Source organism: Stegastes partitus, unplaced genomic scaffold, assembly GCF_000690725.1.
Source record: "Stegastes partitus isolate 25-593 unplaced genomic scaffold, Stegastes_partitus-1.0.2 Scaffold1917, whole genome shotgun sequence".
Lineage (NCBI taxonomy): Eukaryota > Metazoa > Chordata > Actinopteri > Pomacentridae > Stegastes > Stegastes partitus.
In genome coordinates, this window is record NW_007579648.1 from 24,720 (window position 1) to 50,534 (window position 25,815).

The 25,815-nt window shown below is 38.5% G+C and overlaps 1 protein-coding gene across 2 annotated transcripts in view; it reads right to left on the reverse strand.

Annotated features, from left to right (window-relative positions):
- Positions 1-465: 465 nt before the first annotated feature.
- Positions 466-25,815, reverse strand: part of pals1a (protein associated with LIN7 1, MAGUK p55 family member a) — a 27,232-nt gene continuing 1,882 nt past the window's right edge. The window contains exons 2-17 of one of the 2 annotated variants that reach the window (XM_008302986.1): positions 13,544-13,843; positions 12,010-12,187; positions 11,388-11,488; positions 9,552-9,659; positions 8,185-8,262; positions 7,652-7,792; positions 6,507-6,668; positions 6,135-6,212; positions 5,771-5,954; positions 5,465-5,536; positions 5,149-5,220; positions 4,817-4,984; positions 4,600-4,689; positions 4,027-4,139; positions 3,810-3,920; positions 466-3,701 (exon numbers count right to left, since the gene is read on the reverse strand). In XM_008302986.1, coding sequence (XP_008301208.1) covers positions 3,525-3,701; positions 3,810-3,920; positions 4,027-4,139; positions 4,600-4,689; positions 4,817-4,984; positions 5,149-5,220; positions 5,465-5,536; positions 5,771-5,954; positions 6,135-6,212; positions 6,507-6,668; positions 7,652-7,792; positions 8,185-8,262; positions 9,552-9,659; positions 11,388-11,488; positions 12,010-12,187; positions 13,544-13,720 — 2,010 coding nt within the window. In that variant the 5' untranslated portion in view covers positions 13,721-13,843 and the 3' untranslated portion in view covers positions 466-3,524. The remainder of the gene's footprint in view (positions 3,702-3,809; positions 3,921-4,026; positions 4,140-4,599; positions 4,690-4,816; positions 4,985-5,148; positions 5,221-5,464; positions 5,537-5,770; positions 5,955-6,134; positions 6,213-6,506; positions 6,669-7,651; positions 7,793-8,184; positions 8,263-9,551; positions 9,660-11,387; positions 11,489-12,009; positions 12,188-13,543; positions 13,844-25,815) is intronic. The other variant, XM_008302987.1, reaches the window with a different exon arrangement.

Consider the following 25,815-nt stretch of genomic DNA (forward strand, 5'->3'; position numbering starts at 1 on the left):
GCTGTTGTGGTGCATTAACGTGGATCCAGATTTTCTGGATCTTGTCTATGAATAGACCTTGTGTTTAAATAATACTACAGTGCATTTAAATTAACCAACACATTTCTCTGTCCCATATAAAAACACAATTTTACATGGATGTGCTGTATTAAAAGCTACATAGCCTCACTAGTTTTAAACACAGAGGTTCGTTCTTATTTATGTGATCGACATTCGTGACATCTCAGGGTCTTTAAACTTAGCTGGTTTTATTCACTCTGAGATGAAACTGTAGGATTTAACAAGGCAGACATGTTAACAAACAAATAAACTACCAAGCTCAGGTGATAAAGGCCAAACTCTACGAAACAATCAGGAGCTTCTACACCCAGCACTCTTTTCTGAGTTAATGTCTGTTAGTCATTGTCTGTCTTGTGGCGATGCTCTTGGCCAGGTTTGAGGGATTTGAAGAAAAACAGCCAGTCATTTTCTATCAATCAACTATTTATTTATTTATTCATTGTGAATATCCATACAAAAAGCAGTTGTTCTCAGGAAGAAGCAATGTCTGATAAACAAGAAGTGGTATCAATTAACTTTACATTCAATACAGTTAATTCCACTTAGCCCCGCCTCCCTCGTCCTCCTGGACCAATGGCAGGGAGGGGAGGGGGGACTGAAACCTCCGATCCTACTGGTGTGTTCTGGACTTCATAAATCTATTTTCAATATTACAAATATATAAATGCTCTACACAGTGGTGACAGTGATATGGTGTCAGGTCTACTTCAGGTCATGATAATACTTCACTGTCTTCAAAGACAGGCGCACACACTCACACAGACACGCACACACGCACACACACACATACACTAAATATTTAATGAATTCAGCATCATGTGCCAAACAGGAACACACACAAAAAAAAAAAACAACCACTTTTCTTTGCCTGCTCACCCCTCAGGGATCAGGCTCAAAGGTCTACTAAAATGTGATCAGACAGGACAGAAAAAAAAATCAGCTGACAGCGTGATCTGTCACCAGTCAGTCAGGAAGAACAGGCAGAAAAAACAAAACAGTCACTCAGTAAAGAAAGATATCAAGTGCTGTGGTCCTTTATTCTAGTGTTTATTGCAGTAGTGTGCATTTTACCAGGAGAGCCAGGCAGAAACCAGCCATCCAGCCGACCAGTCAGTCTAGAGGGCTGTAGTTTCAGGACAGGGGATGTCAGCAACTAACACAGCGTGGTGGTGTGTAAGTACACAATGTGTGTGGGAGTGTTCTTCATAGCATTAACGCAGTGGCTCAGTGGAGGTTAAAATTTGTACTAAATGTCAAAGTGTGTGTGATTTTCATATTTACTGCTTATCAGGGGCCTGAGCTGTACATGTGTTTTGCCTGGAACCTAGAACAAGCCCCAGCTCTTTAATAATATTAATAATAATAATAATAATAATAATAATAAATGTAAGAGGCTTTAATTCAAAATCAAATGTTTACAATGATTCTCTGCACTGCAAAAAATATTTGCGTGTCACAGCTTCAATCGATTCTACTCATAATACTTGAAATGATCACAGGATAAAGTCGAAGGAAGCGTCATTAACGAGACATTCTGAGAAAGAATACGTTTTCAAAATAAAAACTACAAAAATATATCAGTGTTTCAGGTCCATATGTTGGAATAAAAACATCATGGATCAGTCAGGCACCATCCAAGATCAGTTTGTTGAGCATTTCCTCCCTTTCAGGGTGGTCCATACACAAATTGCTGATACACTTCTATTTCTGTTAGTCAGTGCCGCCTGGTCGACACATTACAGAAGATGCTGACTGGTTGCAGAGAAAATCCTCCCCACAGTACAACAATATTGGTATCAGTGTTAGGAAATACTAAAGTCAGAGATTTTGAGAAAAATGTTGCAATGTTGTGAGAATTAAGTTGAAATTATAAGGAAAAGGCATCATTTTCAACAATAAAGTTGTTTTTTAATAAGGCAAAATACATTTTTTGCTAAACAACTTAATCGTAATTTTATAAGATAAAAAATAAACAAATAAAGTCAAGGTTTAATAACTAAAACCTCTGAAAAAATAAGAAATTTGACTATAAAGTCATAGCACTTCCAGAGTTGATTTTAAAAATAAAATTTATTTTATGACAAAAAAAACTTGATTAAGTTGTTGATACAATTTTACTAGAAAAAGTCAACAAATTTGAAACAAGAAAGTTGAATTAATTCATTAATTTCATTCTTACAAGAAAAAGTTAGTTTAGTAAAATGTCAGATCATGATCCAAACTGTAGCATTAAGCTGAATATTTTCAAATAAAACTGTATTTTTTTGGAAGGTCTGGTTATGCCGTGAGATATCCCAGTTTGAAAAACGTAAAATTTTTTAAATAAAGAATGGTTAAAAAAAAAAAAAAAAAAGCTACTTTGAGAACAAAGTGTCTCAAATTATAATTGAAGTCACAGATTTGTAAGCCGTCCTATTAATGAGATAAAGTTGTCTTATAAAATATAAAATAACCAATTGTGTATTTTTTTGCTCTGTCACAATAAAGTCGTGTGGCTGAAGATCATGTGTCTCCCCCCTCTGGCCACTGACCATTATTACACATAACACTGAGAATCTGTGCCTATCAGACACTACATGGTATCAACGTCAATCAGTTTCCTTTTTAGCCAGGTGTCTTTTATCTGCAGCATCAAATACTTTTTTGTGGTGATGCCGCCTCAGTTTTTTCACCATAAGCTCCACTATACTAGCTGCTGTTGCCTACTTTGTCTTTGTCGCTACAGTTACTCTCCTTGTGAATCAGCCAATGCTGGTTAATGTAGAACTCGTGACTACAGGTGACACAGCAGAGTAATGTTACACAGACACCAGTCCTGACATGAAATGAAACCAGTGACTAGATGTGATACAAATGTATTCTCAAAATGATTTCATGAATTTAAAATTCCAACCTGAAAAATTAAGGAAAAAAATAATTTAATTTCTACTAGACAATAGTTTTCTGGTAATCCCAACTTTATCTCATTGTATGATTTGTGGTTTCACTCTAAATTTGATGTAGTCATATGATTTTCTTAAATAAAATTGACTTTGTTCTTGTAATATGACATTTTCTTATAAATTTCCACAATAATCTTTTAATGTTTTGACTTTTTGTAACTATATTTAAAAAAAAACATGTTCACTTGCCATTTGTAATATTGTGACTTTTTTTTCAGAAATTGTTAACTTACAAATTACAATCAGCAATATTGGTATTGTGTGTTTTCTTGTACATTTCAGATTTTGTGTTCCAATCCAACTATTTGAACTTAGTTCTCATAATATTGCAAATTCTCCATATCTCTGATTAGTTTTTTCCTAACATCATCTTTAATATTGTGTTTCAACCTTCACCACAGCACACTGTGTAAAAGCCACACAAGTGTTTTAGGGTCTAGTTTGCCAAACCTGTAGAAATATGCACTCCATGGGCTCCGTGTGTCTACTCTATGAATGATGTGCGAGTGTGTGAGTGTGTTTTCAGCGCAGCCAGGAGGAGGGCACCCACTGAGGTTCAGTGTCCAGTTTGTTGATTAGTCGTAGCAGCTCGTTGTAGGCTTTGTCCTGGTCTGTGTTGACGATGACGGCATCAAACAGGTGTCCGCAGCCCTGCTCCATCTCCCGGGCTTTCTCTATGATGTCCCGCAACTCCTCAGGCTGTGGACAACACACACATTATTACTGAGACAAACGTTTTAGAGATGTAAACACCACTGATATTTATCTTTGGCCAAGTGTAAATAGACAATGTAGACAGATGGAAACCTTGGGATTCTTGTTTTCTTTAGCCAACAGGGCTCGAAGTCTTTCCTGGGAAGGTGGAGCTATGAAGATGATGTAAGGTTTTAGGTCTGAACTCCTCAGCACCTTCAGAGCCTGCACACACACAGAAAACTACATCAGAATTCAACTTTTAAATGTGTGTACTGCAACAATTTAGACCTCAACTGTGCCGGCCTGCTCCGTCTTGGCGTTTACTAACCTGTGTGTGTAGACAGAGCACGCAGATTTTTCCAGTGTTTATGACCTGTCTCACTGAGTCTGTACTGGTTCCATACAGGTTCTTCTCAAACTCACCAGACTCGATCAGCTTCCCTGGAAAAATCGCAATAAGAAAATTAACTAACTCAATACGACACATGAAACACATATTTACAGCAAATGGTGTACAGTGTGCCCCTGCAGATAAATCAAACTACAGCGTACCACAACAGACATAAAGGTGCCCAGCGAAGTTTTCTTAAGATCACATTAAAGTTTGTTTACATGGAGTGTTTTTCTCTAAAATGCATTTCATGTATTCTTTAGGTCGAGTTAACATGTCAGAATTTTTTTCTTCTGAATAAAACAGTAAATTTTTCAAATATTAAGCAGTGCATTGTTTACGTCCATGTGTCACTGCTTGCTGTCTTCTGCATTACTGCCTTTGTGGACAACAACAAGTGAAATGTAGTATAACGTATCAGAGGAAAACCTGTCCCTAAACTCCACAAAGACAATTCAAGAAATGTTTCACTGAGCGGTGTCAAAAATATTCTGTGACAGGAAGTCTTACCAGCGGCCAGTTCTGCCTCAAAAGTCTGACGAGAAACAAAGTGGTAGTCTCGACCACTCAGCTCACCCTCTCTACGGCTCCGTGTGGTGTCTGCAAAACACACATGAAATCATAAAACACAAGTTAGTTCATCCACAAACACATGGAATAATGAGCACTCTGTGTGTTTGTGTGTGTGTGTGTGTGTGTGTGTGTGTGTGTGTGTGTGCCTTCTTACGAGGTACAGCTCCAGCAAAACGTTCTGATTGGTTGTTGAGCAACCTCTGTCTAAACTCTGCCTGTCCACAACCGGTTGGACCAATTAGTGCAATTGGCCGCTTCCTATTGGCTGGCTGGTGGTACAGTGCCATCTCCTCATAGGTGAGAATCTCCTCATTATCAAGATCTGGACCAATGGGGAGAACATTATGCACAAGTTAATCTGGTTGAAAACAAAAGCTGGAAGACAGCAGATCAATTAAGTTGTACACAGGTCTTTAACGATGGTCATTATGTGATGACATGTTGGTGAGAGCCACACAGACAGACAGACAGGCAAACAGCACACACCATCATTCCTGTGAGCGTTGTAAAGCAGCTTCTTCCGCTTCCTCTTGTTCTTCTTTGCACACCAGAGCTTCCCTGTAAACAAGCAGACAACTTGAAACAGTCTTTCGAGGTACACATATTGTTGCATATTGCATTTTTGAAAAAAGTCCTTCCAATTGGTAAATATACATTTTCGTGGGTGACGTGGAGTTTTGTGAATTTGTTAAATGGAAAACTTGATATGGAAGAATGTGTTAATACTATAACGTCAAAGTGGTTATTTACAGTAAAAAGGGTCTATCATATATCATATATCATATATGGTGGTGGGACTGACCAGACTTCTCCGGCTCCTTGTCTTCTTCTATGGTTTGCTTCATGGCTTCTCTCTGCTGCTGGAAACTCTTCCCTGTGGAAAAAGTGAGAGAATATAAGAGAAAAAAAAAATAGCGACCATATCATTATGTCACTCTGCACTGCAGAGTGGAACACAAGTTTTAACAGTGAAGAGTCACAGGAAACCACCATCCATCCTATGCATATACCCACAGGAGTCTGACTAAGCATTCTTCACATGCTTCACAAAAAACATGAGCTACCAAAATTATTTTGAAAAATCCCAGTGACAGACAGACAGCAGTACCTGGTACCAGTCCAGCAAGCGGCTGGTTATCCTCATCTCCGTCCCTGTAAGCCTGCCACCAGTTGGGGTCTGACTGACTGATAATGTGAAGAATGTCTCCTTTCTGGAAGGATAAGCCCAGTTCTCTGCACGGCACATAGGGGTCATCTGAGGGGTCGTAGTCAAAATGTGCCTTTACATGGATCTGAAGAGTGAAAGATGACAGAAAACAGCTTCATCAGACTAAATGCACTTTAGGTCACAGTTTTAAAGGAGAACAGATCTGGATACTTTCTAGTTTCAACCTGAATAAGAAGATTGCTACGACAAAGCCACTGACGTTTCTTTATCTTTTTTAATCACATGTGGAGAACTCAGCACTTACCACAGTCTCTTTGACAGGAGCAGGTTTGCTCTGAGTACTGGGAATTAACACAAAAGTCAAGAGGCCGTGCATGTCCGCCTGTTACACACAAAAACACACAACATAAGAAGGACAGAGAAGCAGGTAATACTGATCAGTTCTACTGTAACTTTCTATGAGTTTCACATAACGTACAGACAACCTTGCTGTTCTTTAGCCCTTAATAATAATGTCATTTATACACTGTACATAAAGATATCTCATTTTAAACATTTTTGTTCCAAAACAAACCAGCAGGATGTATAACACAGAACGTCCATAGTTAAACTACTGCTACTTCAATTCTCTATGTTGGCCCTTTGGACAAATCAAAGAACTGAGTAAAATACTTACAAGAATGTCAAATACTTGGTTGACGTCCTTTCCTCTGATTTCTATGCCATTAATCTCCAGTATTTCATCTCCTTCAAATAAAAGTCCACTGCGCTCAGCTGCTCCACCGCGAACAATACGACTGATCACAACGCTGTCCATTTCATTGCGAACAGTTGCTCCCTACAGAACAAAAACAGCAGCACAGTGGTGAGATGACTGACCAAGATGGACATGACTGTATGAATGTGCTACATATCGGGTTTTTATATATTTTTGTGGACCCAAGAATAAAGTTAATGCTAATTTGAGCCATTTTCTCTATCTGTTAGTTCCAAAAATAAACGTGATAAATAAATAAAACCACCCTTAATTTGCACTGTGCTTTTGTACAGCTTACAAAATATCATATATTTATTTCCATTTCTATTTTTGTTAAAAAATATATGTTTAATTCTGCCAACAGAGAAAACTATATTGATTTATGTTCCAAAATGAGCAGATTTCTGGTGGATTCTCCTGTCCTGTCAGAAAAACTACAGGACCTTGTAGCATCTCTGGTCATGATTGCTGGAAACTGGTTCTTACTGGAATTTGTTATTCAGAGAGGAGACAAAACAGCTCTGAAAATCCAGATACAACCCCGTTTGTGACCTTGTCGTCATTCCAGTTTGGGTATATTAGTTTGGTGGTGGAGGAGGGAGTGGAAGCTGATTCTGTGCTGTTTCTGATGTGCAGAGCCTGTTTCATGGTGCCAGAGTAAATACATTCATCAAAGACAATGGAAGGGGACGAAAGAGTGTTTCTTTATTCATCAATCTGTACCCACTTATCCAGTGCAGGGTCACAGAGCGGCTGGACCTGATCCCAGCGCACAATGGGTGAGAGGTAGGTGGGCACCTGGAGTTGCTGGGCTGCTATTTATAGACGTACAACCATTTAAACATTCACTCCTAGTTAGAATATCTGAATGCAAATTTAGAGTCTCCACTGAACCAAAGCTGACAGTGAGAGGAACACAGAAAGCTCACGGCTTGGCCCACTAAAAGAATTACACTCCACAATAAAAGATAGTGGAATAAAACAGGGCCAGCTCTCTATTTAACTGTGTTTGGTTTTTGAATGAATGAGTGACAATATGATGATGCGTGCTGAGTTTAACTTACCAGTGGTATGTCTTGAGCCTTCTCTATACGAACTATTTTGACAGTCTCTCCTCCCCACTGGGTCAGTGTTTCTCCTTGGGCAGGCAGTGGCTCAGGCTGCATTTCACTCTCTGCTATGCTGTCATGTGCCAGAAGCAACGACTGCAAAACACACACAAGCCTGGATCAGTCACAGAATACTTGTTCTTCGTTTGTTGCTCATACATGAAGTGCGTATATGTGGTAGTGTGTGTGTGTGTGTGTGTCTCTGTATGTGTGGCCTTGCATAACTTGTGTTGTGGGGACATAAATCTGCTCACAGCCTCGCAGATGTGGGGAAAAAAGTAAGTTGCCATAAGTTAAATCACAAACTTTTAGGATGAAGGCTGGGTTTACAGTTAGAGTAAGGTTAGGTTGAGGTTGAGGTTGGGGTCAGGGTCAGGCTGTAGTAGTTACAGCTGGTGAATTGATGGAAACACCACTCTGTGTGTGTGTGTGTGTGTGTGTGTGTGTGTGTGTGTGTGTGTGTGTGTGTGTGGTGTGTGTGTGTCTACCTGGATGTGTGTGTCTGACAGCAGGCTGTAGAGTTCCATCCCCTCTTTATTCTGACTTGACTGCATGAGATTCCTGACCTGAAACCATGGCAATAAGACATAGGTGGTGTTATTGAGTGAAATGATACACTACAATAGTTGCACCTACAGACAATTTTAAACACAATTATTTAATTATTATGATTATTATTTAATAATTATGTTAATCAACAAATAATAATTATTTGTTGATTAACACTCTGAAGTAAAACTCCTACACAACAATCAGGGATTAATTTAAAGGTGGGCTCAGATTTGAAGAAAGTTTCATTTTTAGTTCATTCCTCATTCAAGAAATAAAGAGTAAATGTGTTTGGGGCCTTGACATCAACGCCTGGATCAGAGAAACTGGTATTGTGAGGGGACTACAAAGAAGACCTTAACTCTCCTGGAGAGCTGGCAAAAAAAACTTGAGCCACCTCATAGCTTAGCTAAATATGACTAAAATCTGGAGTTATGGGTCCGTTATAGAGAAACAAGTTAGCAGTGAAGAACACAGGAATTTGGAAATAGCAGCAAGAAGAGGATAACGTGTTTCTCATCTTGTCATGTATGAATGTGTGTGATAAGAGAGAAAAAAAATAATTTGAAGAATGTAAAGTTTTTTATAGTCGTCACCTGGCTGGATATAATCTAAAGCTGGAAGCAGAAAAGTTATGAACTGGACTTGAATTTACGATGTTTTGAGCGCTTAAAATAATCCTGCCCATTGTGTCTGTTTAGAGTTATTTCATTTCTTTTCCACTTCATTAACAATGACAAAGGAACTGGTTTTGAGGAGTACAGCGTGAACCACAGCTTTTCTTTTTCGAAGCCAAATGCAGGGCAGGGGGCGGAGATGCCAACATGGAGCAGAAATAATGTGCTGATTTAATGAGATGCCACAGAAATGAGCCATGAATAGCTCTGACAGCTAGCCAACTCAACACTGTAGCAGAAAAATAATTGCAGCACTGATCATACTAGCATCATGGATGTTGGCTTCATTTAAACTGGCAAAAGTGAACCTTGCAGAGTTACCTTCCCTACTTTGTTTAAAACATTTCAGCCAATACAACCGCTTAGACTTGTTTAAAAGTACAACAACAGAGCTGGCTAACTCTGTGTGTGTGTCTGTGTATGTGTGTGTGTGCGTGCAAGCATGTTCATAATGTTTCAGCTCTAATTGATGCTGAACAGAGCTGCTCTGTCTCAAACCTCGTTATTACACACTCGCTGACCTGGACCGTTACTGTCACTCTGTATGTTCTGTCAGATGACTATAATGTATCAAGAACGGTACAAACAAATGAAAATTTAAAGCAGAATACATTTGGATAACAAGTTACCTCCATGGCCAGCGGAAGGCTCTGCTGTGTGTGTGGGTATGGAGGTGAGGGTCGGTGCATGCTGGTGGCCACGGCATTATGGATCTTCAGTGCTGACTGGAAATCAGACTATAAAGCAAAAGAAAAATATCACCAACATGTGATTTAGTCTGTGCACGTTGTCCTTTCCCAGACCTGTATTTGGACTGTTTACAAATAAAACAGTAAATGCAATTACAATATACAATCCTGTGAAATTTTTATTATTGTGTTTCAGTAGTTGATGTATCAGACGTATTCATGGTTTAACCTGCCAGTGTCCACAATAGCTTTCTTCATGTGCAGCTTAATTAGGAAAAAACATTCGACCAGCGCAGTTAGCAGGAGTACTGATAACTAACCAACCACTACAGCCTCAACACTAACAAAAACTGAAACTGAACTCCAACAGATGTAACTGTTCTGGACACTGAGGGGTGTGTTTTCAAAAATAACTCACTCTGCAGTAAGTTTTATTGTAAAAAAAAAACGTGAAGAGCTGCTATCATACAGTAGTTAAAGTTGTGTCACTGCAAATGCAGCCCTGAGTTAGTAAGAATTAAAAAACAGACAGTCAGGGTGGTAGCATGTGCCAGATTGTTTCTGTAAAGATCTCCAACCACAATGATACATCAAAATAATAGCAATCATTTTTTCTTCCTTTTTCAGTTGGGAAACAACACAATTGTGGATTACAGTGATAATATAATAAGGAGTGGGATGCACAGGCTGGTAATTAGGCGTTCAGCACTGACTTGAGGGGCTGCATTGGTGTGGGCGTATTGCTTTAGGCACCAGTGAGACGATAAAACACAACCCAGGAGGGCTGATTTGAGTAATAGATCAAAGCATGAAGGTTTATCGGACACCAAAACACTGAACAGTGGTTTATGATGCTCTGAGAAAGGAATTTATAACTCCAAAGATATCACAGGAATGTGCACTTGCATGTATTTGATAGGCGAATGCAGAACACTTCATCATGACTTCACATTGCTTTGTGACAAGACCTGAGCCAGGTTTAGCCATTTTGCAGAACAATAACATACAGCTGTTTGGCTCATTTTAGCTCTGCATAATCAACTGGAGAGCAGTTCAGTTTGTATGTATGTATGAAATAAAATGTCCAGCTTTTGGTGTACAGGTGTCATGACTTTAGTGTTAGTAATGCCTCTATAAAAGTCTAAATGACAATGCAAAACAGCAACTGTGAGAACAAAACAGGTAACAAAAGCTCATACATTTGTGCTGATGCAGATTTATCCATCATTTGTCATGTCTGACTAGTCATTGAGCAACAGTCAGCAGAGCAAAGTCCACTCAGAACATTCTTGGATAATAAGAAAGTTGGACGTTAGGAGAAGCAACAACTAGAAACTGACGCTAAAACTAGGTTCCTCTAATTTTAGAGTTTCTAAGAAGGCTCCTCGATTCTTGGAAAAATTCCTGAGCTGGACTATCCCCGTAATGCTTCTTGACCCTGACAGAGGTTACGGTGTTCCAGGAGAAAGACTAAATTATTTGTTAGTTTGAAAATAAATACAGTTCCAAAGAGTATTTAATACTGGTTCAAAGGAGCAGTCGCTTCAATTAAAAAATAATTGAATTGTCTACTGATAGCCTGAAGCCTCCTCTCCCCGTACTCAGTTCTGGCCATAAGAATCTTATAAGATGTCATGGAAGCTCCTGCTCAGACAGCAGTGACGACGCTGCTCCTCTTTTGCAAATCCCGTCTACCTCAGAGATCAGAAAGTCTTGGAAAATAAAACAATTACATACTGACCCAAGGCTTTTTCCATCTAATTCCTTATATATTACCTTGTTTAGTAGTGCAAGAACCAGCTCTATGTCATTCTGACTCTGCTGGTCAGACAGGCAGCCACGGACCTGCTTCAATGACAGCAGCAACTCCTCCAATTCTGCAAAAAAAATACATACGTACTCACATCAATAAACTTTGACTTACAAATCTTAACTTTTACAAACCAATTACAACAAGTGTGTCTGTGAAAGAGCTAAAAATCAGACCTATTTCAAATGATCTAATGATAACAGCCTGCTTGTCCTGGCTCCAGATAGGTTTGTTTGTGAGACACTGCTTCTCATTTCCTAGTCAAGACTAAAGGACTACAGTGTGTGTTCCTGTTTGTGTGATTATGGAGTAGCTGCCACCCTACAAACAAAGTTTTAATTAAGTCGTACTCAAGAGCCTCTCGTGTGCGTCCCTCCCTCCCTGAGGAATTCTCTCCCTTATGGGAGAAATGTCTTCCTTACATTCCGTCTCCTACCAGCTTTCTCTCACTCCATCTCTTTACTTGCACTCTCCCCTCTTCTCCATCCCTACTGTTTTAAAAATGTATCAACATCACTTGCACTTTAACCTCTTTATTCACGTGTTTCCCTTTCTGATTTTCACTGTTTGTGTGTGTGTGGTTTTTACCCAGCAGTGCATGTGCGTGTTGGCTGTCAAGCGCTGGCTGCTGCGGTATGTATGTGTCTTGCAGGAATGTTGGGTTGTCAATCCCGATGTGGGGATTCTGGGAGAGCTTTCTGAGTCTGAGCGAGGCGTTCAGATCGAGTTGCCGACCCTCCTCCTCTCTGCGACGCCGAAGGTCCTCCTGACACACACGCAAGCAAATGAATACATCGTAGACAGGATTAGAACTCATTTCAGTTTCACAGTTTTGAAGCTTACAATATAAATGTTACATGAAACTTTTTTTATAGCCTCTGTGACACGCCCAATATAACACAGCCTGTTTAGGTCACTTGACAATTACAGGTGTGCTGATTCATGCTGTATTACTAAGAATGTGACTGATGCTTGCATAGAATGGACTTACTAAAAATGGTGAGACTAATGTATGATTCAGACACATTCACAAAACTTTCTGAAAGTTCTGTCTGCTCTGAGTTACTGTTTATATCACAAAATGAAAATAAAATTAAGTAATTACAGTTTTATAATATAATCTATCAATCTCTCTTCAAAATCAATCGAAATTTTTCGTCATACTGTTGACTTACAACACAAATTCCTACTAACAAGAATGGTGCGGTATCCCTGAGTAAGTTAACAGTTTCATCATATCTAAATTAAAATTACACCACCCAAGGTGTGTGCATATTGAGGAGTGAATGTGTCTCGGGTTGTTACATGCTCATGTTACAACCCCTAGATATATGTGGTTATACAGGCTTGTAAAAACCCTGACTCAACAAGGAGCCGACAAATATGTTTGTGATATCGCTTAGCAAGAACTGGAACAGTGGTGGAAGAAGAATCCAGCTCCTTTACTTAATGCCAGGATGAGAATACACAATATTTTGTCATTCTGTCATGTAAGGCATCATTGCTCTGTCTTCCTACCATGCTTACAGTTGTGTACCAGGTCAATATCACAAAGCAGTGGCCAAGATCCGGCTAATTTTTACTATTTGTACATTTATCTGGGCAGCTTATGGACAATTTATTGTGTAAAATAGAGTGCATTGTTAAAAATGTAATGAAAATGTAAAAATATAAAATAGCATCAAATAGAAACACCCCAGTGAAGTAAGTGTGTTAGAGTTGGACTTACACAGACCTTAAATAAATGTACTTACATCCTACCTCTGCTCTGATGTCAGGTTGTGTTAGGATTAGATGCCAATCAACAGTAGATAGACCACCATTGAAATACATTTCTCCAGATACTGTTAGTTTGCAAAACATCCTATATATGTCAATTATATGGCCAAACTGATTAATAAATCGACCTCTAGTGAATATATGTAGAGTACGTCTGATACAGGGTACTGAACATGGCATAGCATACTGGTTTGCTGTTTTTCTACCATTTTTCTGTTTCCATTCATGTTTTTTTTCAAACGTGTAGAATGAATTTGATCAACCTTAGGCGCTATTCGTTGCAGTTATTTGTTTGATTAAAAAAAGGCTGAACAGCAATCAAGCAACAAGTGCGTATACATACCTGGTGCTGTCGTATCCTCTCCAGTTGTGCAGATCGTCGGACTGGCAGTGTTCGACTCCCCAGCTCTCCTGGACAGTCAACAGCCATTTCCCGGTGCTGCTGTCCTCCCCTCAGCTCTTCATCTCCTCCTCCGCCTCCCTCCCCAGCAACATGGCCATTCAGATGGGAGGTTGTCATCCCTCTCGCACACGGTGTGCCAAGTGTAAGTAGTTTCCACAGACGTGTTGTTTATATATTGTTTATATAATTGCTAAGTCTAGGAGGGTAACTCAGCAAACAGGGAAGCCATGATACCATCACCTGTGGATAAAAGTAGAAAAACAATTTCATTGATTTAGTTTTACAAGTGTCATCCTGTATCCCATCATTCCTCCAACATCAGTTAAAAGACATAAGAGACAATAGTACACCAATGTATTGACTTAAGCACGCTGCTCTTACGTAAACTCCTAACAATCATGTAGTTATTTACCAACAGATTAACAGTCCAGTTTGACTGGCCAAAACAGGTTAGGTCAGCATTCAATGTACCACTAAAGATGTCAAGTTTTATGTTTACAGAAAAAACAGACAACTGTCTGATGGCCTAATTTAATATCTGGCTGTTAGTCTGCTTAGTTACAACTTAGTCTTGATAGCACTGTACTCATCTCTGTAACAAAGTCAGACCACAGAAAGAACCACAGGCAGCCAGACAGACAGCAAGGTTGTAAACAAGCAAACAGCTTAACCTGCTTATCTGAACCACTTTATGTTGAGCTAGAACAGTGACTGCACCTGTGTGTACAAAACTATGCTAAGTACAATAGATCAACACTGAACCAGGAAGTCAGTCTATAAAATGTAATAAATAGCTCCAGTGGACAATTTGAAGAATAAATTTAACATTCACATTCTTTAACCACTGGAAAAAAGAAAAAAAAAACAACAACTGGGGGCCTATTTAAACCTATAATAGTCCATCTGCTTATGGTTCTTGTCTTATCAATTATGTCTGATGTTCCCACAGTCTCAGCAAATAACTTCAGTATGTGCAATTCTACTACCTGCTCAATCGATACTTCTAAAGGTCATTCCAGTCATTTAGGATTGTAAATCCATGGTGTTGAGGAACTCAAGGGAGACAAATTGAAAGAAGTATAACAAAACCAAATAACACAAGGATATCTTGACCTTGGGGTCAAGTTCCAGGTCTGGGTATTAGCTTCCATTGCACAGGAATGTAAAATGAAAGTATTATTTTAATTCTGTTTAATGTTTTCCTAAACAGATTTTAGTCACACTAGTTTGTAAACAGTGTACTGCAAAAGCCTACCATATGTTTGCTACTATTCGTGCACGCCATTAGTCATGTGATTTGAATGTCTGCATGTCTTCTCATCTTCTAACGTGTTTGTTTTAATAAAAGAACCAGGTGGAGCCTCCTACTATTTGATAAGATAGAAGATTGCAGCGTGTCTGTATTTATGACTGCAGCAACCCAAGGAGGATAAATCTGAGTTGGCAAGCAGATAGCATTGTGGCGTTAAGCAAGCAGCGAGCCACCATGACAAAGTTTTCTAGAACAGTTAATGGCTACCCACAAGAGCTCATTTCAAATACGTGCCATAATCTAGTAGGACAATGGTACTACAGTCTACAGGCATATGCAATCAAGCCACATTTTACCCCATTTTTCTTATGTTAAAGCATAAAATACCACCACAGTGAAGGTCCTCCATTGGAAATGTTATTGTTCTACTTTAATTCACTATATTATATCATGACTTTATTATTACCTATGCATTGCTATAAAAGCAGGATTTTATTGTTTTATAACCACCTGCCCTTCAAAAAAAACAGACCTGAGAATTGTTAAAATACATTCAACAGCCAATCCTGTCAAGCTTCTTCACCTGTCTGGTAAAATAAACTTCAAGGCCATAGTTCATAAAACTGGGTTTCTGATTTACCCTCAAAGCCCCACACAGGACACCTGGAGACATCTTGATTTCTGAAATCTCCCTCCAGAGCAACACAACTGATAATGTGACTAGGTGTCTGATCAGTGCTAGATTCTAGCCTGATGTAGTTGAACATAAAATTAATGTTTAAGAAACTGTGTAGGTCATCGCTGTACTGACTACCAAAACATGGACTATGATAGATGCAACATGGTCACGTTCTATCCCACTCTCTCGCTCTCTCTCTCTTCAGTAGTTGAGACAACAACATCATGACAGTCCCCCACTCACCACACATAACCATGACAACGGCTTTGTCAGCAGCTGGGTGGTCCCCAGTACTATGTAGGGAGGTGGTAGGATGGGGGAAAATGGAGGGAAGGACAAGCGAGAGAGAGAGAGAGAGAGAGAGAGAGAGAGAGAGGAGGTAAAAATAAACAAGGTAAGAGATGGATGGATGCCTTATCTTTCAGTGTCACAATAACAACATGTTTGATAAGCTATCTCTTACCAGCAGGATTGTGTACACACACACACACACACGCGCGCACACGCACACACACACGTGCACACACACAGGGTAGTAGAGATCCCATGATGCAGCAGTGTGGAATGCCAGGCAGCCCTGGGAACAAAATTCCACTGATGGGGGAAGGGAGTGTGTGTATTTATGCCTGTGTGTGTGACTGGCCAATCAAAACACACTCTGCTTGTGTTCTTAGCATATTTGCTCTGACCTTAAAACGTTAGGAACAATGATAAAATGTAACAAAACAGGAACTAGTGTTTTAAAATGGGGATGCACAATCCCACCTTTTCTCTGATAGTTCTCATTTCTAAAATAGATACGTTTTTTTGTTTTGTGTTGGGTTTTTTTTTGTGTTTTTTTTTTTAACTATTTGAAAACTTCTTTCACACTATGTGGAACTGATGCTTAGCTAACAGCTGTAACTACACATAATAAAATTAAGAAACTTCAGCAAAAATATTATAAAATAATGCATCAGTTTTAAATAAAATTTAAATAAAATTGTAGTCGCAGTGCTGTCTAATTTTAGCCATTTACTTGGCTAAGTCTGTTAGTCAGGAGGACTGTCATTTCTACCTTCAAGTAATCCTTTATATAGCTAAGTTTTACTAAGTTATAATGAAAAAAGGAATGTCTAAAACCTAAAACATTTACAAAATTAGCAATATGTAATCCACAATTACTCCATGTTAAACGCAGTAAATAAAAATAGTAGTCGGCTTTTTGGGCTATTGTACAAGCTAATGCTACGGTTATACGTTTAGAACTTGCAACAATAAACAACAATAAATCAAAAAGGGAAAAATCTGCACAGTCTATGAAGGGCAATTGTGGGAGTTTTGGTTGAACAAGATAGAAAAATGGTCTGTACGAAAAAAGAAAAAAAAAAGCTAAAAAATTAAGCGTATTAAATCCTTAGCCTACAAGTAAAACAACCAAAGGGAGTGGATCATCCTTTGGTATAGCACATATATATCTCGCAAAGCTAATCATCCAGATCCTTTGTCCAAAAGACGAGCTTATTTACTTTGTCCCAGTTTAGCTGCGGGGTGACTTGGCTCCCTGCTGTGCTAAATATTCATTTCATTAAAGCACAGATATATACAGATATATTTGCAGGCCATGCTTGACAAAAGTCCTATTTCACAAAGCTTGCCATCTTTCTCAGCATGGCTGCCTTCTTGTCTCACCAGTTACAGCATGTACGTATATCATGTCCTGTAGTGGTGCATGTTTTATAATAAAGTACAACAGACCTTTATTGTTTCTAAATACTGTGGTATACCTACCTATGGTACAACACTGGCACACTAGCAACAACATATTTTTTTTAAAAACACCAAATATTGTACCAAATACATAGTTTGTGTGCCAAAATCACAACACACCTTTATCACACACTTTGCTTGACAATTTAAAATCTAGAAGGCTACAAAAATAACTGTCAATAAAATTTTACTGCCAAAAAAACAGACACAAATAGCTTAAAGATTGATAATATTCACCAACAATGTATGAAATCTGCTTTTTTTTAAAAACAGGAACTGTCTTCCAGCTGTTTAGAACTATTCTTTCCAAGCTTGTTTAATGCTGTCACTTTAATACATTGATGAAGCCAGCAATGTTCCATGTTCCATGTCTGAAAGGAACTGCTTACTATGTATCTGTACCAACGCAAATTCTGCGCACGTGTCTAGACTTCACACTAGGCAAAAATTATAACGGTAAAGAACACATTTTTGTGACTCTGAGGGATGGAAGGTGAACGTTAACAGGTGAAACCTGACAGTTAAACTACACTGAACAAGTCACCCCATCATATAGATTAGGGAATTATTCTAAACAGCTGCAAAGTGATCAATAAAGTAGCAGGTTATTTACTGTGGAGGACTGCAGCTTGTTTCCTGTGTTCAATACTTTGGATTGTGTTCGGCAAATCGTTAAATAGCAAATTAAGTCATTATTGTTTGCTGCTTAATTATAATTGACGTAACCTGCTGTATACTCTATTGCTAACTCTATTCAAGTTCTTATTGTAATGGAGGAGATTTTGCAGCAAACAACAAGTGTTTAAAAACGGTTTATCAGCATATGGAAAAAAGTCCACTGTGTTTAATTTCAATGATTTTTCAATTGTTGATCCTATTGATTAAGGAAATTGCTTAAAATCTGCATCCCTACCTGCACATTAAATAGCACTCAAAGGGAAATATTTTCCAGCAGGAGTCCAAAAGTAGTATGACCAAGCAAGAATTAAAATGCAGACACTAAGCAGAGCAGCAGGTGGACGGACACAAATAGCTGATAAGATCTCTGAAATCCAGTGGAGCCATAAAACAGTGATAAAGACAGTGCAGTCTGAGGATTTAAGCTGCCCCTTTGGAGGGCTAGACGTCCTCCTCCAACAACAGACATTAAGCTGCTAACATCACTATGAGGGATACAACAGAGTCAGGGTAAGGATAGAAATTAAGCTGCTGAAACTCATTCAGAGCCTTCAAGCAAGGAAAACAAACCACGTAGTTGTTTTTCAAAGAGTAGGCACAATCCCAAACTTCAATCATTCTGATGGATTACTAGCTACTAAAAAAAGGATTCTAATAGGATAAGAAAAGGATGCAAATAGCAGTGATACAACCACTGTTTACACTAACTGAGCATTTACTGACCATGGGTTAGCACATCATTTAAGTCAAGCTGTTGATGTGTAGCTTTGATATTTGTCATCAAGTTGGAAAATGAACTAGTACAAACTTTAACACCTATTTAATGAAGTAGTAGGGCAGAAAAATTGGCAATTAACAGCTGAAAGAACAAAAACAGACTTCTCAGGACTCATGTACTCCCTTTATTTGACATTCCCCTCACGCTCCTTTTTTTTTTGATGCACCTGTTACTGATTTATGGAACTGCTACTGCAACATTTGGACAAGCTTTGGTAAAGTTTGCCAATACAAAATGACAACATGTTGGCCACTAGACATCAAGTGGTTACAGTGTCCCCATTGTATACATACAAAATGTACATGTATCGCATAAATATTAAATATTTCAACTGGCACCTTTAATTAAGCCTCTTTTCCATTTTGAAAACAGTACATTCTGAAAACCTGCTTTGAAATAAGCGTGTTATCAAGAAATTTGGACAGAAAAGTCCAAGAAAAGTTCCACTTAACTTCCACCTACAGAGTCACTGTAAATACCTGCGTAAGAACCTTTTTACTCAAAAAAGAAAAAAAAATCTTGGCCCTGCTAAAAAGAAAATCACATCATCAGACAGGCAAGATTTCTTTTCTAGGTTGACATTTAATTCTACCCATAATACTACACAAGCCTGTTGCACAGAAAGCAGAACATTTATTTTGCATCACAGTAATCAATTTATGAGACAGAAAGCAGCGTTTTAATGCTACAACTCCAGTACGAGACTTACAGGTTTCTCTATCTTAGATATGATGATGTCATGAGCTGTTACCTGAGTAACCTGGTCAGAACCAGAAATTAACACAAATCACATTAACATAACAATGACATAGCTCGGGTATATAAAGCCTTTAGCCTGTCTGTGCTGCTCACTGTATATGTTCTTTGAATTGAAGACAATTACATTGAAGGAGAACAAGGACAAAAACAACGCATTTGATTGGCTGCACATTATCACACACAAACACACACAGTGTTGTTGTTTTTTCTTGGCCTGTCTATTTACATTATTCCAAATGTTTCAAACAATGTTCAAACCCCCAGAAATCTGTCATTTTACTTGATATAACAGTCAGTTACATTTTTGTGGCCTGACAATGACGTCATATTTCCTTTATGCACTGCAGCCAGTTAATACGGCAAACACTCAATGAAATGTCAGAGAGTACATAAGGAAGAGAAAGTCTGAACAAGCCAGGTAGCCAATGAAATCATGTAAATACAGGACTAAAAAAACTGTAATACATTGCCCAAACCATGGACAGAATTTCTGCTTGTGTCAGATTTTCACTGGCAGTCATGAAGACAACAACTATACATAACTAACTAACAACCTAGCTTGTTTGTGATTTCCTCAAAACTGAATATTCCAACAGCTGTGATGGTACTCAGGACTCAACCTGAGGACAACTGGGATGTAACAAATGATTTAACTGCACATTATTAACTGTGACTGTGAGTGACAAGGTAAGCACCTGTCTGATGTAAAATACAAAGTACACAGTGTGACTTATCTGATCCTGAACAATCCTTTCTCCGTGTTGGGGTTCACTTATAACGCTACGTGATTAATGAAATTACTGATCTTGTTTTATGGGTTTAAATGTGCACTTTGGAGACATTTAAATGGATTCTGCTCCTGTGTGATGTGGGAAGACTCCTTACAAACAAACTACACTTGCTTCTTTTAATGTTTTGTCAAAACCTGGATTACATTCATTATGGGTGAGCCACAATAATGTGACCTGTCTTCCTTAAAATAAAGTTACATTTTCATTGATATTTCAGTTTGTAGTATAAGTGAACGAGAAAGGTATCTAGTAATTTTGGCATCAAACTTTTTTTTTGCTCTTTGTGAGGGTTTTAGACCAGGATATGTATACTAATAATAAAGTTCTATCTAATCTAATCTAATGTGCTGATGCGGAAAAAGCCTTCCCTAAATCTCTCACACAACTCAAGCATGTCACCTGTGTTGAATTTTGATGATCCCACTGCAAGCCTGAATGAATGATTTTTGTCAACTCAGATCCATTAAAAACTAATGTTCTACTGATTTGGAAAGCTAACAGGAAGAAGTTTGTGATCTACTTCGGGAAGCGTTCCATACATTCTTACTGAAAGCTTTATTAAAGAGTTTTTAAGAGCGCTTCTGACTGAATGTGCTATACAGGATGAGGAGGAGTTTGGTTTTGAATCCCAGTTTGGCTAGAAAAGCCTGTATTATGGCAAATGAAGACCTGCAGCTGTTCCCCACTGGATCCCAACCCTTACATTTGCTTAAGTAAGCCTTTTTCTGCTGACCTGCAGGACTGCACTCTGCTAAGGAAAGACACACAGGGCTGATGAGCTATAACCTAACATGACCGCCCCCAATACACAAAACCATCTGCCACCACAGCTTACCCCCTGGTGAGCATACATGAATGAGTGTATGCGTGTGCATCTTGCTGAGGCAACAGTTCAAGGCAGAGCTATTGAAAACAAAAAGCTCTCCTAATCAAGGGTTGGGAACACAGCAAAATCTCAAGTGATTCAGTTTTTACGGCTTCAAGCCACAGTGCATCTTCATGCTAGCTGGCCTGTATTTCCTGCCAAGTCAGTATAATTTCTGCATTCTTCTTACTTCACTTTCCATCTGCAGTACTTGGTTCTATCCTCGCCAAGTAAGGTTAAAAACAATCATTCAGTAAAATCAACAAAAACGTGTCAACAAGCACAAATGCCAGAGATTGGAAAGAAAATGTCTGAAGTGCGGTTTTTCGTGTAATTAGAAAAGGTCCAATCAACATACATTTCCATTTTCTATTACACACTAGTTTATCAATTACTCGATCAAAAGAAAATGAATCTTTTATAACAATGAATCCCAGAATTTACAGAGTTTAGATTATCCATGAACAGTTGATAAAACAGTACATCCATGGTACCAGTTTAACCACTGTTAAAACTGGCTACCTTTTTCTACTTTGTGCTCCTGTAATCTGAACATTTTGAAGTTTTAAAGTGTTGGGCAAGCAAAGCAAGACATTTGAAGATGTCAACTTGGATGTAATTATTTTCTGAAATTTATAAATTAGACAGTTTATTCGGATAATAATTCTTTGTGGCAGCCATATTTCTTTTATACTTTTGTATTCCTTTGTTTACAAAATATGTAACTTGGTACAACCATATTTTGGATGCATTTGTGGTAAGTTTAACAATACTGTTATTGTGCTGAAGTGCCAAAAGTCACCGACTTTATGCCAAAGACAACCAGGAGACTTTTTTTGGATTCTTTTGGAAAACAGAAGGATAGAGCTATTGAGAGCTTCACTCAACTATGTAAAAGTACTTCAAACAAAATGGAGGAAAAGCTGATTGCTGAGGTCAACAGCTTCAAGATTCTGCACGATATCAAATGAGTTATAGTTGAATAGGAAAACAATGGGTGGAAACAACACTTGGGAAATTAAATACTTCAACATGCACTGGTGTAGAGAGATAGGGGGGAAATAACTACAGTGCTGTGCATGTTAATTACATGCCCAAAACACACCAGCAAGCCCCTCGCTCTAATCAACACATTGTTGTTGTTTTTTTTACAACAGGGTTTTTGTCCTTTGTTTAAAAATTTAAAAAAAAAGAAAAAATCTACATAAAAATGCAAAACCACGAATTAAGTGCAGTCAAGACTCCGACTAAAATGTGTTGATATAACACTAACCCTAAAACCACACTGTCAGAAGCTCAGCCTGTCCAGGGTGTCCCCTGCCTTCATCCTAAGTCAGCTGGGATAGACTCCAGCCCCCCCGCAACCCTAGTGAGGATTAAGCAGTGTATAATGGATGGATGGATGGATGGATGGATGGATGGATGGATGGATGGATGGATGCTATGACTGGTTCCAGAAGGCTGCTAATAATGGTGAATCAAGGAATTAGGGAACCGTGTGTGGACCAATTCTGGTGCCTCTGCTCAAGCAAACAAAGGAGATAACAGCACACATTCTATCATCACAAGCCAAAACTTTGTTTACACATCAAAACTGCAAACAGAGTTTCTGAATCTCTTCACCTTGGACGGAGTTTTAAAAACAGTCCGTTTTCAGCAAACTGTGTTTGAATGTAGATGAAAGACCAAAACTTACCAAAAAACGCTAAAACAAATACAGTGCACATGTGGACAAGATCTCAAATGAATGTAAAGACTACAACAATTAATCTGTATTTGTGAGGTTTTTTCCTCAAATATTAACACAGAACAGAAGCTTACAAAGAAATAGAACCATCATCATCATTCCCAAATATTTTCTAATGCGTACATCATGTAACTACATTTTAAGGATTTCACATTCTTTTAAATGAATTTTAGTGTCCACCTTAAAACGAACAAAGACGTACAAAGTAAAGACAGAAATGGCAGTGAAGCCTATCTGGTAACCTGCTTAAGGATAGGTCTGTTATCTCTTGGAGGAGACTTCTGTCCAGGAAAGTGAGATTGTCAAGTGATTGAAAGAACGCAGAGCATGACATAATGCTCGACTGACATGTAAACGATGGACTGAAGGTTACTGCAGAGGGTTATCTTTCTCTGAGTGTAGGAAAATGAAACCTAGTATCTTCAACTGTAAAGCTGCAATGCATTATTCTTGGATCTGGCAAAAGCGCAGTAGCAGCAACAACATTGTTCATTTTACAATTAGTTTAGATCCTGTTTCTCAGTCTTTTAAACCCTACAATACCCACCAGATCGACAAGGTGGTCATTACAGCAGTACACAGAGGCATAGTTCTAATGCAGACTAAGAGGAAAAGAGATCCGCTACATATTAAAACATATTAAGTAATAAAATATTTAAACATTAGGCTCTGAGACAAGAGACAACAAGTGAGAATGTCAGAAAGATTAAAGCAAGTTTTCAACAATTTTACATTACGTTCACTGGAGCTATTTTCTACTGCCCTTCAGAACACTGTATGGCTCAATCAACTGGCTCCTTCATTAAACTTCATACCCTGCCAGATCTAATAAATTGTATTTAAAGAAGACTATTCAAATATAACAATACTGACAAAAAGACAAAAGCATGACTGGGTGAAATTTGGAAAGTAAGGAGGGAGGAGGAAAAACAGTAAAGATATCTATTACAAAGTGAGATTCAACTTTATGTTTTTCAGCACAGACGGACAAGACTACTGTTAGAGCCAAAACAACATGTAAAACATTACACCAATAAAATGAAAACAACTCACTGTAGGTAATAACTGATCTCTAGACATAACCCAAAAGGGAAGTATGGATTTTCTCAAACCACAGTTTTTAATGTGCCATAAAGTCTTCTAATTATCTGACAGTTTGATCGCTGATCGTTCAGGCAATTAATCAGGCGCAGTGATCACTAAAACTGTACATCAAATGATGGTCGATGTAAGAGAAAATAACTTCTATTGAACCGCTACTAAAAACCAAACAATAGTATGTGACACAACGAGTGGGTAAAGTATTATGTCTCCGTGTGAGCACAGTGAATGCCATCAGGAGCAGAGGCAGAGCCGACTGTTATCTCGCATTTAATAGTGCACACTCACACACACTTCCCTCTCACAAGCATACACACACACACACACATTCTTAAAAAAGGCTGTACCACTCTGTACCAGACAACGAGGAAATGAGTGAAAGAGAGGGAGAGAGGGAGGAATATAGGCACAGTTTAAAAATGTTTAATGTCAGTTAAGATGTACTGAATTAGAAGAGATGAACAGCAATGAACGACTGTCATAACCTGTCAATAATGTCCAGAAAAGGTTTTGTGATACTTAAAGTGGGAAGGTTTTCAGCTATGAAGTAATGGTGCAATAAATGGCAATAGCTTGTGTGTGCCGCTAATATTGACAGATAGATGTAAAATATTGGTCCACCTTATGTAGATGGCTGCTCTAATTCTGCAGTCTGACCATTGATTGGTATCTCCAAAATAATATGAATTATCTTTATATTCTATACATGGTGAAATTGCCACAGAAACAGCACATCATTTTTACAATCTTTAAAGTCTAGTGCCAGAATGAAGTAGCGACTTAAGATGGCATGGCCCAATCTATTGTTTTAGCTGGCTGAGGCAGGTTTCACTGACTGACAGCTTCAAACTGCTACGCAAAACAGTATACTAGAAGTCATCACACTGACGAGCCACGACCAGGAAGGAACTTTGATCATATCAGACGTGGATGACACTGACCAGGTGCCAACGCCAGCCCCATTGTAAAGCCTAGCCTTAATCTGGTGACACATTTTGATTTGGCAGCTGTCTAACTTTAGGTCCCAATCAGCTCAGAGAACCACAGTAAGAGTGAGAGAGTGAGCAAGAGAGCATTCCAGAGAACAGAGGACTTCTGTATTTTACTGGCCTGTGGCCCAATGTGCCCGTCCTCACCTCTTTGCTTCACTAACTCACTCTGTGTGTACGTAAAAGTCAGCTTTGACCCTGTTGCCATAGCAACGTGACCTCATACCTGGCAACAGAGCCAAGCTAAAGGTCATTTCAGAGTGTTGGAGCATCAGGGTCATCACATCGTACTGTCCTATACAGTTTACTATACAGCATTAAATGATGAACTCGATGCACCTGCAGCTCAGGATGACAGCTTTTTGAAAGAAAGTACATTCGGCTGGCTAGCTTTAAATCCATCCAGGTTTTGAAAATCCCATTCTCAGCCTGTACTAAGCAAACTTGATCAAGTACTTTGACTGTGATAACTTATTGTTACACAAACAAGGCTTTTTAGCTATTATTAAAAGCAATGGAAATTATTAAATAGAAACTACTATTTACTTCTTTTGTGCTTCAATACTTTTTAAAGTCACTCATTAAGTTAGGCTTAAGTTCAAACCTGTCAACATACAAATCATTTATATTAATGTCTCTACGCAACATCAGAGAAACACAGCTGTTTTGGGTTAAACTCTGCAATAACAGTCTTCATGCAATGACAAATGAAGGAAACAACCAACACTCATACTGGAAGAAGAGCCAACATATATGATATATGTATCATGACAACTGAGTGGATCAGATATGTGACTAGTCCAAGTTTCACAGGGATTTTATTG